A 21,607-nucleotide genomic window follows, 5' to 3' on the forward strand; every position below is an offset into this window, starting at 1 on the left:
TTCATGCAGATTACATAAACACAGAAGGTTTGTTTTCGATTTGACTTACATGATTTAAAACCTGACATCTTAACGTTTTTTTAGACATAAGTGTAATTTTTTTGTCATTAGTATTCATAAGTTACAGATAATTTTCTGAGAACTATCAGATTGGACTTCGTTCAGAGGGAGACAAGAGATCACGCATCATGTTAGTTTTCTTTAATTTACAAAAAGCACAACATTTTCTTTTTGCTCTGAGTGTACACAAATAAAAGAAGACATTCTATAGTTTCAACTGATATATTACTTATGTCTCTATGACAAGAAATGACGGAGTATTTTAAGTCTGTTTTGCTGCAATGTGAAAAAAATCCTGCAAAACGCGCCGGTGCTTTTTCAGACCTCAGGGAGTTAAACACAGAGCTTATTTTCTGCGATTTTCCGAAGTCTATGGGAAAAATGCATAGCCTTTCAATCGAAGGAACCCATGCGCCGCTAACTTCCGGGTTGGCCTACAAAAACACTGTGGCGACCAGGGCGGGCGAGAGCCGTGAGGGAACGGCACGAGGCCAGTGGCGCGAGAGTTAATGAGCTCCACCTGGGAGGCGCACCAGCCTTGAGTCTCTCACAGAGGAGCTCTGGGGGCATAAAAGGAGGAGCGACACCAGTGAAGGACGAGAGAGGACTAGGCCTGGATATTATTTTATGTTTTATTATGTTTGTGTGGCCGGCAGACGTCCGCGAGGGTCTCCCGGCTTTACTTTCGTTTTGTTCTTTGTTTATTTTGAATTAAAGTTATGTTGAATGTTCGCTGGTTCCCGCCTCCTTCTTCCTGTACGTACGAACTGTGTTACAAACACATCATCCATGGTACTCTATAACATCTGATTCTTCATCAGCTCAAAGCATTATGGGTAAAAACAGCCTGTTCTGATTCATCATCAGCTCAAAGCATTATGGGTAGAGTCTCTCTGTTCTGATTCATCAAATCAGTTTCACTGATGATCCAGCATGATTAATCCTAATCCCAGGATAGAGTGGTTGAGTGAATGTGGTCTGGACTGTGTGGATGAGGATCATTGTGTCTCCAAAGACGCTGTAGAAGGACAGAGTTCCTGCACTGTGATCCACATACACTCCTACTCTATAGTGTTTCACCTTCACTCCTTCTGTAAAGTGATCCTCCTCATTCGCTCGTGTTCTACTGAAGATAGGCTTTACAGGGAGATCAGTCTTTATGTTATTGTGACTTAATGAGTAACCGTAGGGAGAGCAGTCCAAACACCAGGACTGATCATTCCATCCAAACCCACACTCAAGACCCCGTCCCTTCCTGCCGATGCTCTTATATGACAATGATATAGACACATCACGTCCACTCCACTCAATCTCCCAGTAAGAGCGTCGATCACTCACACTCTCTCTACACAACACCTGAGGACGCACACCACCATCAAATCTGTCTGGATGATCAGGATACAACTGCGGTGTGCTAGTGTCAGTAATCAGTGTGTTGTTCTCAGACAGAAGGAGGAATTTATTCACTGTGTTTGGATCCGCAGTGAGCTGACGGGAATCTGATAGAGATAAAACACATCACAATCAGGAATTATCAATCTCAAACTCTTCATGTTCAGTATTTCAGCAGTGTCTCAGTACAGTTGAGCAGATATCCTGTGAAAATCATCATTATCATGATCAACTCTAAATCTCTTCTGTCGTGTTTTCTCACTCAGTGAGTTTTTTCTGCTTGTTTTCTCAGTGACTTACATTGTTGGAAGCCTTTCCTGGTCCAGGAAACAATGTCTGTGGAAATCAAGAGACATGAAGAGTGTGATTATCATGTCAGGAGAAAATGATCCCAACATCCATCGCTCACACATGCAGAAATCCTCCAACACAGAAGATATTTAGAGAAATGCCTCTGCTGTTTCCTGACACAGACACTACTGAGGGTTTGATATTATTGACAAGTCACCATATTTGATTTGTTTTCTGTAGACATGAACTGATCAGAGGGAATCGATCAAATTTCACTTTGCTCCCCATACAGAGAAATCATATCGCTTCATAAGACGTGGATTAAACTTCAACCTCCTTAGTAATGTTCTTCAAAGAGACTCTGATCAATCAATAAATGTCTCCTGGTCAATCATTTGATTAGCCGACAGTTTGTTATAATTCACATGTTTAATAATTCAAACATACAGAAAAATGTTTTTTTATTTAAATAAGACAACATTCCTTGTATACATTTACAACTTGAGCGCATCTCTCTCTGTCTGTGTCAAGCATAAGAACGTCCTTCAACCATTCAGTCGCTGTAATTCATTGCAGAAAAGCATCTCTCAGAGTCTCTGTATATTCTTCATTTAGAGGTGAAAATCTTTGCAGTAAGTGTATCAAACAACACAATAACTGTGGCTAACACTTTAGAATACTGTTTCTTACTTACTGCATAACTAATAAGAAATCAATGAAGAACTTATAGGTAATTCTTCATTAACACTTTAGTCACTACTGTTAACTACTAATGAAGATGTGTTAACTAATCAGTATGAAATAGAATTTTATGATTTTGTTTGGTAACAGATAGCTAATCAATAACTAATGAATTCTGTCATAACTCCTGAAGAACTACTAGTAATCATCGACTAATTAATGTTCAAGAAAAATAACTATGAAGTAACTACTAATGAACAAAAAAATATTCATTTTCAAAATTACTTGAGTAAAATTACAATTACTTTGTACTACTTTGTCACAGTCCACTATTTATTATTATTATGGAAATTAAATATGCATTTATATGCTGCACTCCCAAAAAGACTCATTACTAGAAATTGTTTTGTCTGTGTGGTGATTAACTACTTTTGTGCGCATGTTCTATAAGAAATCAGCTTCAGAAAGGAACCCCACCCTTACCATAATTATCCAACTAACCACAGATATAAAAAAATTTATTTATTTATTTTCATGTATGTTTTATTTGATCTACAAAATCATTGCTGTGCTGTAAATCATTTTATTTTATGAATGTCAACATACAGATATGCAATGTCAGTCACCTAACTAACGAGTGTCACATCCGCCTTTGCATGATGGAAACGCCTGATCCCTTGAATAAAACACATTTTTAGTATCTTTTAAAATAAAATACTAAGTACTTAAAGGGTTCATGAAACCCCAGAACACATTTTTTGAGCTGTGAACACATATGTATAGGCTGCACATCATTGAAAACACTAAAGGTACTCATTAATTTTAATTAAAAGTTTTTGCATTTTTCAGAGCGATTTCTGTCTTCCGGTTTGAAAAGCAAAGTTGGAGCAACGTCACAAAATCAGAAGTCATTGTGTACTACCGGCAAGACGTCAAGAGTTTCTATGTTTATTCATGACTTAAAGCTCATTTAATCCAATCACTGCGCTGTAGTATGTATAAGATCATAATCATGGTATTATGCATGAGGAAGCATCACTTTTCTCGCCTCGGTCTCTTGTCATTTAGAGACATATTGTTGGTGTTTGTTTCCTCAGTGCTACAACACAATGTGTTTTCCTGCGACGCGTCCAAAGCAGAGGTTTGTGTGCATGTGGATTGTTTTGCTGTAATCTACCAGCATAAATGGAAAATATGTTTGTGTGAGATCGCATTACAGCGGCTTGCGCATCCGAACGCTGAGGTGAATGAGCCGCACTTTTGTGACATAGGATCCACGTGGCTGGTGTTGTTAAACAGCTCCACGCTGAAAGCAATCATATGCGTGCACAACTTATTTAGTGATGGCTGATTTCAAAACACTGCTTCAGGAAGCTTCGGAGCATAATGAATCAGTATGTTGAATCAACTGTTCGGAGCACCAAAGTCACTTCAGCAGTTTGAAACACGATCCGAATCATGATTCGATACACTGATTCATTTATGATCCGAAGCTTCCTGAAGCAGTGTTTTGAAATTGGCCATCACTAAATAAGTGGTTATTTTGTTTTCTTGTCACTTTATAATATTAATATTGAACCACTGTACTCACATGAACTGATTTAGATGTGTTTTTAGTACCTTTATGGATCTTGAGAGAGGAAATGTCATTGCTTCCTATGTAGGCCTCACGGAGCCATCAGATTTGAAAAAATATCTTAATTTGTGTTCTGAAAATGAACAAAGGTCTTACGGGTGTGAAACGACATGTGAGTGAGTAATAAATGAGAGAATTTTCATTTTTGGGTGAACTAACCCTTTAAAGGTGCGTTCACACTTGTCCAAGTTTTATAAAGGCTCCAATACAGAGCGGCACAAAGCACTTATACACATCCCGTGTGCAGAATGATGCGCTTGAAGCAACACAGGGTCACAGTTTATTGAGGATGTTCTTTTAACAGTTACTGTGTGTGTGAAGAACGATTCACAGCGCTCTGTTCTCCAGTGTTGTGATCTAAGTAACAGACACTGTCTGAGATGTGTGCGCACTGTTTTTTGCAAGGCTTTAAACGCAAACAAATGATAAACCTTCGTGAAGATTCAGCACTGGCTCAGTTCCATCTACTGTCCCGAGCGTCTTTCTGAAAGGTAGTTTAAAGGTGCCCTAGAACACTTTATCACAAGATGTAATATAAGTCTAAGGTGTCCCCTGAATGTGTCTGTGAAGTTTCAGCTCAAAATTTTTAACAGCCTATTTTGGGGCATAATTAAATAATTTCTTATTTATTGGGCTTAATTTTTTGACTTTCTCTGTGTCTTGGGATTTTTCCATTGTGCACATCATGTACCTACTTAGACAAAAAAAAGAAGTAGTAGTCCTTGGACACACTGACACTCTCACACATAACCAGAAGTTGAAGACACACACACATTTACGCACATACATTTCTTATTTGTTATTATATTTCTTGAAATGCCATACATGGTAAGGTTTGATTCTTAAGTCGTATGATTGGATGCTCAAACCATCCTGGAGATTGTTGTTTGACCTATGTCTATTTATATGACCCTTCTTCCTGAATAAACCTGAATGCTTTGTACCACACTTGATCTGTGTCTGCTTGGTCATTCTCCCGAGATCTCGCGCTGCTGCTGCCACACGTCACAGGGGTTGAGGCGCCTGTTTCTAAACTGATGATTGAGATTACAAATATTCTACCCGTTATTGAGATTTAGATTCAACATGCTTCCCCTTTAAACGCTCATGCTCCCCGCCCCCGAGCTCACAACTCTATAATACATTGCATAAACAAAGTTCACACAGCTAATATAACCCTCAAAATGGATCTTTACAAAGTGTTCGTCATGAAGCCAATCGGATCATGTAAGTATAGTATTTATTTGGATGTTTACATTTGATTCTGAATGACTTTGATAGTACTCCATGGCGAAAGCTAACATTACACACTGTTGGAGAGATTTATTACGAATGAAGTTGTGTTTATGAATTATACAGACTGCAAGTGTTTAAAAATGAAAATAACGACGACTCTTGTCTCCGTGAATACAGTAAGAAACAATGGTAACTTTAACCACATTTAACAGTACATTAACAACATGCTAACGAAACATTTAGAAAGACAATATGAGTCTCCCGGATCCATTTCAAGAGCTCGTTGACGCTTTGCGCCGAGCATTCAATCCTCAACCACTGTCACCCGCTGTTGCTTCTGCAACCACCATCTCCGCTCCTTCACCTGTAGTTCACGCCAGTCCCATGGCCAAACCAGTGCCCTACTCAGGATCGGCGGAGGATTGCAGCGGATTCCTCCTTCAATGTGCGCTGGTCCTGGAGATGCAACTGCATCTCTACCCGAACGACACAGTGAAAATACAGTTGGAACCCAGAGTGCGGTTGCATCTCGCTGCATATGAGGATTCCATCTGCCTTGAATGCTTCATCCAGCTCGCCATCCGCGTAGGCTCTCGTATGCAGTCGTGTATCGAAGAACACCAGGGCCAGCCACTCTCCAACATCCTCCTCCGTCGGTCCGAACCCGTCAGCCCTCCAGAACCAGCCAGCGAACCCATGCAAATTGATAACTCTCGACTCTCTTTTAACGTCAACAAAGGCTGACCCTGAATCTCTGTTTATATTGTGGTGCTCCTAGGCATGTCATCTCTGCATGCCCCATCCGTCCTCCTCGTCCCATGGTGAGTGCTATCATTCCCTCCATTAAGAAGATGAAACCACTCACTACTGTTGTAAACCTTACTGCTGCTGATGTATCTGTTCCAGTGGTGGTGCTCCTCGATTCAGGGTCAGCAGGAAACTTCATCTCCGGCTCCCTCTGTCGACAACTCAAGCTCAAAACCTTGCCCTCTCCGACCATCTACCAAATCCACTCCATCACGGGCAAACCATTGAGCCGTAAGAAGGCCAGCCGATGTGTGGGTCCCTTTCAGCTCCGTGTGGGAATTCTACACGTGGAAGATATCCATCTGCTGGTTCTGGAGGATTCCACCACTGACGTGGTTCTAGGGCGCTCGTTCAGTGGACATGCCATCCTGTTACGCCCCCTTCAGCGACGTCTTCTGCCTGCAACGAGCCTCCAAGCTGCCTCCACACTGGCCATGGGACTGTGCCATCAATCTGTTACCGGGTGAGCCAGTGCCTAGGGGAAGAATCTACCCCCTGTCTGTACCGGAGGAGCAGGCCATGGAGGAATACATCGAAGAGGCCCTTAACCAAGGATACATCCGCCCGTCTACTTCCCCTGCTGCTTTGAGTTTCTTCTTTGTGGCGAAAAAGGACGGAGGCTTGCGGCCCTTTATTGATTACGTTCACTGAACAAGATAACCGTGAAGTCCCGGTATCCCCTTCCCCTCGTCCCAGCGGCTCTGGAACATCTCCGTGGTGCCACTGTGTTCACCAAGCTGGACCTCCGCAGCGCGTATAACCTCATCCGGATACGCGAGGAGGACGAGTGGAAGACCGCCTTTGTCACGCCTACCGGCCATTACAAATAACTGGTAATGCCATATGGCCTGGTCAACGCCCTCCGTATTCCAGGATTTCATCCACGAGGTGCTCTGGGAGTTCCTCCACAAGTTTGTACTGGTGTACATTGATGACATCCTCATATACTCCCGGAGCATGGCCAAACATCGTCACCACATTGCGGAGGTCCTCCAACGCATACAGCAATTCCATCTCTTCCTCAAGGCAGAAAAGTGCTCCTTCCATCAGCCCTCTGTCCATTTCCTGGGATATATAATTGATCACAGTGGCATCCGGATGGACGAGGGGAAGGTGGAAGCTATCAATTCATGGCCCACACCATCCACCATCAAAGAACTCCAGCGCATCCTTGGCTTCACTAATTTCTACTGCCGCTTCATCAAAAACTACAGTTCCATAGTCCATCCACTCACCAATCTACTCCGCAACCAGCCCAAGTCCCTGTCCTGGTCCCAGGAAGCCACCAACGCCTTTGAAACCCTCAAGAGTGCCTTCACCACTGCTACCCTCCTCGTCCACCCCGATCTAGACCTGCCATTCGTCGTAGAGGTGGACGCCTCCACCACAGGGGTGGGAGCAGTGTTATCTCACTAGCAGGGGACGCCAAGTAGACTCCATCCATGCGCCTTCTTTTCCCGCAAGCTCAACCTGGCGGAGGTCAACTACGACATCGGTGACCGCGAGCTCCTGGCCGCCAAGCTTGCCCTGGAGGAATGGAGGCATTGGTTGGAGGGTGCCAAACACCCCTTCCAAGTGTTAACTGATCATAAGAACTTGGAATACCTAAAAGCTTCAAAGAGACTTAATCCCCGTCAAGCACACTGGGCCATGTTTTTCTCCAGATTTGACTTCTCCATCTCCTTCATGAGCCCCATCCAATGGTCAGAAGAGACCTTACCCTCCTCCAATGCCTCCTCCAACGCTCCACCGGGTTGCCCCCAAGGCTTGCAGTACATCACTCGGACACAACGCACTCAATTCATTCACTCTGCACACACATCACTTGGCACTGGCCACCCGGGGATCAATGAGACCCTCTCGCTGCTTAAGGAGCGCTTCTGGTGGCCCAACATGGCCAACGACGTCAAAAGGTACGTGCAGGGCTGCAGAGAGTGCGCCATCTCTAAGAGCCCTCACCATCTTCCAGCCAGCAAGCTCAATCCTCAATCCTCGTTCCTGAGCGACCCTGGTCACACCTGGGAGTGGACTTCATTACGGATCTCCCAGCGTCTGATGGCCATACATGCATCCTGGTGGTAGTAGACGTCATCTGATTCCCCTGAGAGGTCTATCTACTGCCATGGTAACTGCAGAACTCATGTTTAACCATTCCGATACTATGGCATCCCCGAAGACATTGTCTCAGACAGAGGACCCCAATTCATCTCTCGTGTATGGAAGGCTTTCCTATCCCTCCTGGGTGTGACCGTCAGTCTTTCCTCCGGATACCACCCTCAGTCGAACGGGCAGACAGAAAGGAAGATCCAAGAGATCGGTCGCTTCCTGCGTACCTTCTGCCATTGCCACCAGGACTCCTGGAACCAGTACCTGGGTTGGGCCAAGTACGCACAGAACTCTCTACGTCAACCATCTACTGGACTCACCCCTTTCCAGTGCGTACTCGGTTACCAACCCCCACTGTTACCCTGGGACGGGGAACCCTCCAACCTTCCAGCGGTCGACTACTGATTCCAGGAGAGCAAGAGGGTTTGGGACTCAGCCCACCACCAACTGCAGCGAGCCCTGCGCAGATGCAGAATGACAGCCGACCTTCGTCGCTCCAACGCTCCCTCCTATCAACCGGGACAGAAGGTCTGGCTGTCAACCCGGGACATCAGACTGCATCTGCCCTGCAAGAAGCTGAGTCCCAGATTCATTGGCCCATTCACCATCACCAGACAGATCAAACCAGTCATGTACCAGCTTCAACTCCCTCCACAATACAGAATTCACCCTACATTTCATGTTTCACTCATCAAGCCTCACCACCCTTCTGTTTCTCCTTCCACAGAATCTGACGTGGCAGCTGCCGAGCCCCCCCTTCCACTCATCCTGGACGACGGTGCAGCCTACGAGGTTCGTGAGATACTGGACTCCCGGCGCCGTGGTGGTCTACAGGAATACCTGGTGGACTGGGAAGGCTACGGTCCCGAGGAGCACTCTTAGTTTCCTAGAAATGACATCCTCGATCCCAATCTTCTTCAAGATTTCCACGCCAACCATCCCGACAGACCTGCCTCACGCGGAAGAGGACAACCACCACGACGCCGGGGTCCTCGGCCCTCAGGAGCGGGCCGTGGGAGGGGGGGTACTGTCACAGACACGTCAGGTTCCACCATTCACCACTACCAGTGCACTCAATCCCCAGAGTACTAATCACCGCCACCTGCACATCATCACCACTGCAATCACCAGAACTACTAAAGACCCACACTCACACACACTCACTGTCCGGTCTCGTTTGCACTTCACTTACCTGAATGCTTACCTCAAGGACTGCAGCTCTCTACTTACCTGTCTCCAGCGTATCCTGTGTTCCTCGTGTGCAATCCCATCTGTGTGTGAGTGTCCCTATCTCCAGTCTCCAGTGTCAGCTCCATACTTCATTCCTGCGGTCATCAAAAGGACAGTATTACCTCTCTGCTTATCTGACAACATCAGTCTTCACTATCAGCTCACCTGCACTGCCAATAACTCTGCTGATATCAATAAACCTCACTGTTTACTTTTACATCTGCCTCCGTGCCTTCTGTGTTGTAACAACGTCTCAGGTTACGTATGTACATAGTTTCCTGAAAAACCAGGAAACGAGACTCTCCGTTGAATACTCAATGGGGAACGTCACACGTGATCCGATGTCTGAAAGCCAACTATCCAACAACTCCAATCCCTATTGGCCGGCAACAGCCTATGACGTAATATGGTGTGACCCGGAAGTATAAAGGAGCGCCTAGAGAAACAGTCAGTATCTATCTTCTTGAGGGACTGTTCTGCAGGCAGGAAACCCGAAGCATGGCAAGGAAGCACAGAGTCTCATTCCCTGGTTCTCAGAGAACTATGGTTACATACATAACCTTTCGAAAGGGAACTCGCTCTGCATTGAATACGCAATGGGAAATATACCCACGCCCCCATGCTTGAGGAGAGTGCATGCCAAATAATATGACTGACAAAACGTCAAGCAGTTTTGAAGGAAACGCTTAGCAACTCCCCCTTGGGTCACAGCAGGCTGTCAGTGAAAGCATTCCCTTTGGCCAACAGCCCAAGCTGAGCCTCAAGAAGGCCTTCCACAGAAGGCCTACCAAGGCCGCTAAAGGCATCTGGAACCAACCTTTCTGAAGAGAAAGTGGTCCATTTAAGGGAATGTGGCCCCGGCCACATCACTAGAGGGGAACGAAGTCACCCCCAATGCCACCAGGAAGGCCAACCTGGTCTGTCATAGGACAAACTTAGTCTTGGCCAACCCTGTCTGAGTACAGAATCTCCATAACGCATTCTTGATAGAAGAGAGCAGGTAAGAGTGATTGTAGAAAGGCAGAAGCAACTCAGACCCACGCGTAGAGACGGGCATCCTGGAGAGCAGAACTCAGCTGAGTGCTATGAACCCTCATATTAAGAGGAGTATAATCCACTCATCCTAGGAGAAGGTGCGCTAAACACCTGTTCATACAGGGAAGCACAAACCAGCCTAGGACTGAACCTCAGGAGGCCATTAAGGCCTACCACCATGATCAGCTTAAGGAACTAAGCACTATTACAAATATAACCCTAATAGTGAAGTGCAAAGCTCACCTACCTGACACAATCCAACGAGCAGTGTACTCAGTAAAAGCAACTTTTTACTCTTTAAAGCAAGAGGAGTACAGCGCACGCCAACATATATTAAGGAAGGCCTGGAAGGGCCTATAACCTCAACAGACATGTGGCATCAGCTCGTGGCAGTGTTTAGGAACCAAGAACAATAAACAACCGGACCAAAGGAGGTTGGATTTATCACTTCGGCCTCTGACTGACCAGAAGTGTATACAGATAATTCTCAAAGAGAAATATACACAAACATACACCAGTGTGTTCAAAACAGCAGCCCATAGGGCCTAGCAACCTCTAAGACACACGGCATAAGACTAGTGGCCGTTTCTAGGAGTACAATAGATCCACCCTAGGTGCGAGGTGGCTCTTAGCTCAACTAGAGTAGAAATCAGACTCAGGGAGGCAGATGTAGATTAAACCAAACTTCAGTAAGGTTTCACTACCATAATCATCCTGAGGGGCCAGCCACTCAAAATACTAGGTAAAAGCACCCTGTTACTCTAATACATAACTAAATTCCACATGTTACACTGGAGGCCGAGGTAGGCCTACCTTAGTAAACACTTGGCATCAGCAAGTGGCTACCATAACCATACCACCCAAGAGGCCATGTATTAGAAATTTCCAAAGAGGGAATACATGAAACGCTGCCAAACATTGTGAACAGGCCTGTTTAGGGCCTATCCGTCTGCGATGGGGCGTGGCCGATGGTGGCATGGTTTCCCAGGCATCCTGCCAACAAGTCGACTGAAAAAGGAGGCCTTGAGGGGCCTACCATTCCAGCAACAAGTGGCGTTCAGCCTGTTTGCAAATTTAAAAACACCAACCGTGCCAACATGTGGACTAAAAAGGAGGCCTGAAGGGGCCTGCCGATTCAATGACACATGGCTCCTGCTCGTGAATTTAAAAGGGGGCCAAGCTACAGGGAATCAGCTCTAACCCAACCTAACTATGGGAAGCTAACTGCAACCTGCGCTAGGCTACACATTCCAACAGGCAATGTACCCTAAACATGTGACTAAAGGGAACCAAACAAAGCCAACATGGTCTAAGGGAGGCTATAAGGCCTACCACTCAAACAGACATGTGGCAGGGCCTGTGGCAGTGTAAATATTTGAGCAAACTATGATCAGTTAAACAGCATTGTAGAAAACAACTGCTAACTAGAAGGAGGCTAAATATCATAAATCCTACAATCCAAGTTATATGCAAAATAGCTGTTAACAAGATCACCAAGGAGGGAGCTAAATAGATACCAACTTTCTTCAAAAAGTGGTTCTAACTACCCTGAGTATGCAATTCAACAGGTGATGCACTCAGTGACACAAATAAACCTCTTAACTGGGGAATATATAGTCACCATCCTCTCAAATAGTGGCCGCTTTACAGCAAAAAGGGCCTACTATTATGAGAACAGGTGCTAACCTGTGGCAGCATAAGTAAAATCACATACAAATGTCGGGCAAAAGTCTAGAACTCAAAGTAACAAAAAACGTTGATATACATGCTGTTTAAAAGGAAAAACACTCTCTCAGACAGATTCTCAAATCTGTTCTAAGCCCTAGAGGACGAAAGCTAAAAAACTAGCATCATCAACTCAAACTTGATAAATACAGACATCACACCTAACCAAGCTCTAGACTGGCTGCTAAGCTACGGGCCTTCTTACAGGGCCACAAGCCTAGTGAAGCCTGGGCTTCACCTCCAAATCTCATGGATAAGAGAAAGAAAGTGAAGCTCACAAGCAAACCATGTCAGGTGGCTAATTAAGGCCGACCTAAACATACATTTTAACTAAAGTGACGAGTGCTAACTCAAACTACTCTAGTAAACAGCAGATGAGAAGCTACTCTAAACAACAGGTGGCTAAGAGGCGGCCATTTTGTGGCCTGCACAATATATATTCTAGCCATCCTATCAACTTCAGTTTGCCCAAAAGTGCGCTCTGACAACGGAAGTGATGTCTGGCATAAGCGTGAGACATCACTGCCGTTGTCAGAGCGTGATCAGACCTCACTAACCGAGTGCTGAACGCAGTTGGACATAGTGGTGTATTAGAGGTAAGAAATTATATAAATACTGTTTAGTTTCTCGCACAAACTGATCGTTTCGTGTCTTAGGACATCAATGTGTGGTCACGAGCCGCAGCATCGGTGCCTAAATGAATCAGTGTATCGAATCATGATTCGGATCGTGTGTCAAACAGCCAAACTGCTGAAATCACGTGACTTTGGCACTCCGAACAGCTGATTTGACACACTGATTCATTTATGCTCCAATACTTCATAAAGCAGTGTTTTGAAATCAGCCATCACTAAATAAGTTGTTATTATATAGGTTGTTATATATAGTGTTGGAAAAAATTTGGGATGAGATGAAATTTTCTTTTGGTCATTTGTTTTTTGATTTAATATTGAAATCAGAAAATGTAAAAAAATGTATCAGTTATGACTGTAACCTTTGTTCCCTGAAGAGGGAATGAGAAATTGCATAGAAAATGACGCTGTGGAAACCCTCTGCGTGATTGCGTCATGAAGAAACGAAACTGGTGCCGCGTTCGTTCCGTAAGTTTTGAAGAGCGTTTTGAAGAATGCAGAAACCGGAAGTACATTCAAGGCGATATTTTGTGTGTTTTCATCAAAAACCTTAATTTCTTTTCGACTGAAGAAAGAAAGACATGAACATCTTGGATGACATGGGGGTGAGTAAATTATCAGGAAAAGTTTATTTAAAAGTGGACTAATCTAGTCTGGGTGCCAGCCCGAACCCCGCCCACAACATTTTTTGGACGGGAAGTTCGGTCTGGACTCGATCCATTGTGGAGTAATTATGCTCGGCTCCCAGAAGGCCGAGCCAATCAAATTGCCAGGGCGGGCTTTAATCGATGATGGACAGGCTATCTGCGGTTACGTAACCACCCACGTCATCAAAGAGCGCTTGGGTTGAATTGGTTTTCACCAACGATGACTGCAGCTGGAGAAGTAAGATGTTTAGATTCCGCTATCACGTCTGTAATAAAAGAAATCGACATTAATTTTAAAAGACGAACAAAGAACCGCAATCAAGGCATTTGTCGATGGGAAAGATGTGTTCGCCGTCCTTCCAACCGGATTCGGCAAAAGTTTAAGTACAAGAGTACAAATTCAACATACATACTTACTGCGTTGCTCTGATTGGTTGTAGGTCTATCCAATTGAGTGCAGAGTTGTTGTTTTTTTTACTGGTTCGGTTAAGACACGCCCCATAATTCAAGTGCAATGGAGCAGTATCAGACTCACATTCTGCCTAGAATATGAGTATGATGAAGTCAGGCTAGGACTAATCCTTTAAGAATTTAACTTTATAGATATCATACATATTTAACCCTCTACCGCATAGTGTTGCCATATGGCAACATAATCTTTATGTTCATTTCCTTGCCACTGTCTCTTTAAGAGTACATTCTCAAGGACCCCCCCATGTCACATTCACAAAAAAAATTTTTTTAACATCATCTCATGTAAGTTATGATGACATATTCACCACTCCAATTTTTTAAAATTAAATTAGTTTTTGGTAAATCGATAAAATGTCTGTGTTGCCATATGGCAACACTGCGCAATAATGGAATGCCATTATTATAATAGATTAGCTAGCTAGCAAAGGTCAGCTGCAGTCTGTTAAGCTATAACAATAAAAAACATTAATGCTAGTGATATAATGTTGACTAGTCGTATGTTAAGGACTGCCATGGCATTTGTACTATGGATTAAATCAAAGACCTGCCTGCCCACTGCCACCACAGCCAGTACTACTGGACCAGACCAACCACTGGCCTACCATGATGTCTCAAAAAAACAGGTGCAAGTGGTTTTAAGTGTATTGTTAGGGTAAAGTGCACCAAATGTGATGTGTACATGTGTCTCACCTCTGAAAAAAAAAAACTGCTTTTTAAAGTTTCGTACAGAAAAAGGTGAAGTTTCAAGGATTTTGGGGGTTCATGTTCATAACCTTCCTCTCATAAGATTGCGTAATGTTGAATTTTCATGAACTGCAATGTTTTTGGTTTTATGTCAATGTTTTATGCTAAATGATGAACAGTATTAGATTTGTTTTTAACTGTCTACATTTGCAATTTAAATAATATTCATGAAAAATGTAATGAAATTCAAAGAATATAAAGCAATATTCAGCAAAAGAGAATAAAATAAATAAAAGCACAAGATGTTGGAAAATATGTAAAAGGTGTTGTTGGTAACAACTTTACAATAACAGTGCATGAATAAAGTATTAGTTAAGATATGAACTAATCATGAACTAATGAAGAGTGATCCTTAACAGGAGTCATAAGGATTCATGCATGAATATTAACTAAGCATTAATATATGTTTGATAATTAATGCATTAATTAACATTTAGGGTAAACTAAATCAAACAGTCTCTTTAAGAAGGAATAAGAAATACTTGGACTTTGAAATAAATTTAAACAATTTATTATTGGCAGAACTTAAACTACTGACATCAGCAGCTTCATTATAAACATTACTGAAAGGCACAGGATTAGTTTGCCATTATTTTCACTGATCCACCTTATCAAACATATAAAATACTAAATACACTAATAATTTATCTTAAAAGGTCTTTATATGTTTTGTGACATTCTTTCCTATCAAACTAAACTACTGTGACTTACAACAGTTCCTGAGGAATCGGTTCACAAAAAAATAACCGAACAGGAAACATGAACTAAGATCAGGGAGCATTTGCTGGGATCAGATTCAGAAGTTCACTCTCCATCCAGACGCAGGCCGTGATCATACTGTACCTCCATTCTCTGACTTTATGAAAAGTCACACAACATCACTTAACTGGGCTGAATACTTATATAGTTGTGTTAGTACAAGTGCATTTGATAGTAAGTTAATGATAATCATGAGCTGAATTTGGTAAGTAGTTAACAGTGAATTAATTATGATTGTGCCCCCTCAAGTAAAGTCATGACATAAGTATACATTAACAAACCATTAGTTGATGTTAGTATATGGTTAGTTAAAGGGATAGTTCACCCAAAAATGAAAGTGGTGTTTTAGAGGTAAAAAATGATATAAATACTGTTCGGTTTCTCGCACAAACCGATTGTTTCATGTCTTAGGACATCAATGTGTCGTCACTGTCACAGATCCCTTGTTCCCCTGGACTCCATTTCCCATGATCCTCCTGTTCTCCACACCTGCACTCACTTCCCTCGTCAGTTCCTCATCATCACGGATCACCTGCACCTGGACTCTATTATCTGCACTCCCTTTATATTGCACTCACTCCCTTCACTCCTCGTCCGTCTTAATGTTATGTTTATGTTGTATGTTTGGTTCTCCTTGCCTTTTGGATTAAAGTATTGTGTAGTGTGGAAATCCGTACCTGCCTCATCTCTTCAAACCAGTACAACCGTAACAGAAAGACGGACCTATATATGCTGGATTTCCACAGAATAATGGAGACTTCCACCGGCTCCCTGGCTCCTGCTCCTCCTACGCCTCTCTCTCATCTGTCAGCCGGCGATCGCCTCATCGGGCTTCTTCAGGTTGGTCGTTCACTGGAGAGGTATGTGGAGGAGTTCGTTGAGCTGGCTTATCTGTCTGACTGGTCCGAAGCTAATTTAATCGCCCTGTTTTTGGACGGTCTGGATGACAACACTCTCCGTCTCCATGAACCTGATTATCGTCTCTCCTTAAGCGAAACTATCAATTTTATTTTGTTTTTGAATAATTCCCAATTCTATGTGGATGAGTGTTGGTCTTCAGTCCGTCCAGAAACACGGTCAGCCGGGCCAGTTAGTCAGTCTCCGTATTCCTCCGCTTACCCCTCCAGTGAACGTCCTTCCTGTCCCACACGGAACCCACACTCCTCAACTGGGTCCCGAAAGCGGAGGAGGAGGAAACAGTCCACTCCAGTGTCTCCAGAGCCCGCTCCAGTCTCTCCAGAGCCCGTTCCAGTCCCCACAGAGCCAGCTCCAGTGCCTGTGGGGATCTTAATTGTATTTGAGGGAATGAACTGGCCCTCAGCTCCAGCCGCCGCCTACGAGCCCTCAGCTCCAGCCGCCGCCGCCGAGCCCTCAGCTCCAGCCGCCGCCGCCGAGCCCTCAGCTCCAGCCGCCGCCGCCGAGCCCTCAGCTCCAGCCGCCGCCGCCGAGCCTGCCGCTCCAGCCGCCGCCGCCGAGCCTGCCGCTCCAGCCGCCGCCGCCGAGCCAAGTTCTCCAGTCTCCGCCGCCGAGCCAAGTTCTCCAGTCTCCGCCGCCGAGCCAAGTTCTCCAGTCTCCGCCGCCGAGCCAAGTTCTCCAGTCTCCGCCGCCGAGCCAGCTCCATGCTCCTCCACCCACACATTGACTTTATTCCTTGGACTCCTCTATATGATCCTTAACCTCTCCAAGTATTTTTTGGGGGGGGGGGCCAAGTACCCGTGGGTGGGGGACATGTGGGCGCCACACATGTGGGTGGGCCTCTGACGTGGCCTGCCAAGGCTCCTGACCCGCCGTGGCCTGCCAAGGCTCCTGACCCGCCGTGGCCTGCCAAGGCTCCTGACCCGCCGTGGCCTGCCAAGGCTCCTGACCCGCCGTGGCCTGCCAAGGCTCCTGACCCGCCATGGCTCATGGATCCGCCCTGGAGACCTCCACTCCAGTCCACTCATCCCCGGCACCTGCATGAGGTCTCCAGGGCGCCCGCCCCCCCCTCCCGGTTATTCTATTTACGGCGCGAGGACGCGCCTACCGGGAGGGGGAGGTACTGTCACCGATCCCTTGTTCCCCTGGACTCCATTTCCCATGATCCTCCTGTTCTCCACACCTGCACTCACTTCCCTCGTCAGTTCCTCATCATCACGGATCACCTGCACCTGGACTCTATTATCTGCACTCCCTTTATATTGCACTCACTCCCTTCACTCCTCGTCCGTCTTAATGTTATGTTTATGTTGTATGTTTGGTTCTCCTTGCCTTTTGGATTAAAGTATTGTGTAGTGTGGAAATCCGTACCTGCCTCATCTTCAAACCAGTACAACCGTAACAGTCACGAGCCGCAGGGTTTAATTTGGATTTGTCTGTGCGTGTTTATTTGACTCTTATAGATTGTGTCCCCATCCACTCGCATTATTTGACTGACAGACATCAACGGTTGGAGTTAAAAATCATCATTTGTGATCTACTTAAGAAACAAAGTCACCTGCATCTTGGATGCCTTGGGGGTAAGCAGATAAACATCACATTTTCATTTTTGGGTGAACTATCCCTTTAATAATGAGTTAATTATGATTGTGCCCCCTCAAGTAAAGTCATGACACGATGCACTTACAAATCATTAACTAATATATGAATAAACACTAAGAGTGCCATCCTTATTCCTTTACACCCCGGTACAAAAAAATCAGTTTTACCAAAGCAGTCAACATTTATATATACTGTGGCGATGACACTGTTTATTCTTTGTTATAAATGTGTTTTTACTTAATTCACCTGCTGTTGGGAGGTGTTCAGGGGAAAAAAGTGTTAGGCGGGAGGGGCTAACACAGCGCGCGGGGGAAAAAAAGAGAGGAATGGCGTGGAAAGTTGGTCAAGTGGGAAAAACGTTAGTCAAGCTTTTTCTGCGTTTTATTATTTTTGGGGAAGTAAGACACCTCCTGATACCCGCGTTTTAGTTTGTAAACGTTCAGGAAATAAACCATAGCCCGTTGGATGCTTTTAAACTGGAATCTCTCCTGTCTGTTTCTTCTGGGACAGTGCAAAACGTCACAATACTTTAGTTCTGGGAATAAACTATGATTATTTAGCTATGAATAAATGTAAATGAACTATAAAAATCAGAAAACAGTTTAGATCAAATTAAATTTATCAGTGATAGTTAGTCTATTTCTGTCACGAATGCGGCTCCCGTGGCTCTTCATCCCGGTCGCCGGAGGGAGCCGTCACTGGAATATTGACTTGTTGCTATCTGGACTACATTTCCCATGGGCCCTTATTCCTGGGACTGATTGCGCACACACCTGCACCACGTCACACTCACTCCATAAAACACTCACACACGCATCCATGCACCGCGAAGTCTTGTTTTGCCTTGGTGATCATTTCTGAGCGTTTTCTTGTGGACTGTTACCCTGTTATCGATTGGACTGCCTTACCTCTGTGAACCTTTGCTGCCGACCCCGATCTCTGCCTGTTTCCTGGACTCTGTTTGTTTGCCGCCTGCCACGATCCCTGCCTGTTGTAAGACCTTGTTTCATTGCCGCCTGTCTCGACCCAAGCCTGTCCCTGTTTACGTTACTGTCTTGTCCCTGTTTGCATTGTGCTGTCTTGTCTTAAAAAAGACGCTGCAAATGGATCCTCACGTTGTTGACCCATCATTACAATTTCCCACATTTGATTAGACAGATCTATGTAATTAATGGCTAAACAATCATGTGTCATTCCAATTATTTGTCACAAAGCTGCAGATGGCAGATTATGATATTACAGTGTAAATTATCACAGTATTAAATCACGTTTAACTCAAATTCAGAGTACTTCTTGTTTACTCTTATGGAGGCTGATTTATTTAGTTTACCCCTAAATGTTAATGAATGCATTAATTATCAAACATGTATTAACACGTAGTTAAGGCTTCTATTTTCATGCATGAATCCCTATGACTCCTGTCGTAGTTAAGGATCACTCTTCATTAGTTCATATCTTAACTAATCATGAGTTCATGTTGAGGTAACCATTAATTCAGGTATTAGTTCATGATTATTCATGTACTGTTATTGTAAAGTGTTACCGTGTTGTTTATATTTACTGCTAAATTTTATAATAGCACTAATTGATTCAATACAAACAACCTTTCTGAGGAAAATATTAACTATATACACTTACACTTATTCTAATTTACTTCCACTATTGTACGTTGTTGTCATATTGCAACATATTATAAAGTACCTTAAAATAATATTTTTTCCAAATTTTTTTTTAGTTAAGCCATTCTAAGAAAAGAAAAAGCATCAAATATTTTTCTATAGATTTATAATAATGTGTATATAATGTGTGAGGGTTAATATGATTAGGAAATAAATTCTATATAAAGATAAAAGAAGAATACCCCTGAAAATCATTTGTTTCATAAGAGAAAGTTAATTTCTGACACTGATGGCAGTAAATATGAAAACCCTTCATCTCTGGTTTATTGTACAAAGTCTTATTTCAGGGTTCCAGTCAATTCAAACAAGTTCACCTTAAAATCATTAGCCTCAAATTCAGATTTCACTAAAGTCATATACTGAAACAACCATTCTTTGAGATAATGGCATTATTATATCCAACTGTTGTATGAATAAAAATCATAATAGAACTATAACAGATGTGCTGTGAACAATAACTAATACATACAATGTTATTTCTTTTCACTGTATCTCTGTGCTGTCCAGCGAGTTGAGCAGCATTGCCACACAGATTTTGAAAGCTGGTCAGCAATAAAAAAACAGGCAGTGAGCCAAAGCTGTTGGCTATTAGGTAGTTGTGAGTGCAGGTGTGAAGTGAATTATTACATCTGAGATAAACTAGTATAAGGATAATATTTCTGAGATAAACACACATAAGTCATTCCCTGAACGAAAAATGAAAAATCTAGTTGAATTTCTTGTTTTTTCATGTTTTTGAAAAAAGAAGAAAAAACTGCTTTCAGTCACTACTGTCGTCTCACCTTGTTTTTCCTTTTTGATTTCTTCAATCTGAGCTTCACTCTTAGCCAGTCTGATTTCCAGATCTTGTTTGATTTCCTCAATCTGAGCTTGTTTTTCCTTTTTGATTTCCTCAATCTGATCTTCACGCTTAGCCAGTCTGATTTCCAGATCTTTTAGTTCCTTAAGTACATCTGTGCATGTTTTCAAAGGACAAGGCAATCCTGAGACAGCTGATTCTGATGCAAATATGACATTGGGAGCGAATACAAGACATTTGTACAGAAGCAGAAGAACTGCTACTCTGAACTTCATTCTTAATGCTTTAGCTAAAGCGTGTTGGAGATGTGTGTGCTGTATCTGTATGTTCAGAGTGTTACAGATCGAATGCTTTTATACCATAATCTTCAGGAATGCTCACATGATTAACAATTTAGCCAATGACAGACAAAATAGCCCATAGCATACTGTTCCTCAAAAAATATTGTTGTGGTGGCTTAATGTTTTACAAATGTATGCAATGTTGACAGATGAAAGTTGAGTTTTCTTTGGCTGCTTTAATCTTACAAAACAGTGAACTTTGATCTTAATAACAGTACAAACTATCCAGCACTAGACATGCATTCCTCTATGTTTGCAACATGTTTTTTTCTGCATTGACTGTAGTTTGGATTCTGAGAGCCGCACAGTGATGAAACGCGGCTGTTTGAGATCCTGCTGTGCTTATCCCATTAATTCATGTGTTATATCATACAAGGTATAAATAATTTAAATAAACATATCAAATACTAGAACATGTATATAATGTAGTATTTTAGTTGATTTACTCTTGCCAAGCTCTGATTTCTGAGACACACACAGAGAGGAAATAGCAGTGCAGCTATTTTTAATTCTATTAATTTGTGCTCAATTCATTCAAAGAGTTTACGCTCATTCATTATTGCAGTGACCCTACAGGTTTGGGTATAATACTGTGCTTTCCCCTGGCTCTCCTGAAATCCAGCAAACTCGAGGAGTGACAGTGTCAGTGTTTTTGACCTCATCAGGTTTATTTTAGGTTTCAGACATTTAAATACACATTTGAATTAAGTAGGCTACTGCATACAAAAAGGCATTTATAGTTTATAGTTCTAAAATCAAATTCCATTCTCTGATGTCTACAGAAGCTGCAACAATAATCCTTTTAATTATAGAATT

General features: G+C 43.3%; 1 protein-coding gene across 1 annotated transcript; it reads right to left on the reverse strand.

Moving 5' to 3' along the window:
* Window positions 1-258: 258 nt before the first annotated feature.
* LOC137005649 (stonustoxin subunit alpha-like) lies at window positions 259-20,725 on the reverse strand. Its single transcript, XM_067366459.1, has 3 exons — window positions 20,434-20,725; window positions 1,753-1,788; window positions 259-1,559 (listed from the first exon to the last, which is right to left on the reverse strand). Exons 1-3 carry the CDS (start codon window positions 20,723-20,725, stop codon window positions 967-969), a joined length of 921 nt encoding a protein of 306 aa, XP_067222560.1. The 3' UTR covers window positions 259-966.
* Window positions 20,726-21,607: the final 882 nt, after the last annotated feature.

This window comes from Chanodichthys erythropterus, chromosome 3 (assembly GCF_024489055.1).
Source record: "Chanodichthys erythropterus isolate Z2021 chromosome 3, ASM2448905v1, whole genome shotgun sequence".
NCBI classification, from domain to species: Eukaryota; Metazoa; Chordata; class Actinopteri; order Cypriniformes; family Xenocyprididae; genus Chanodichthys; species Chanodichthys erythropterus.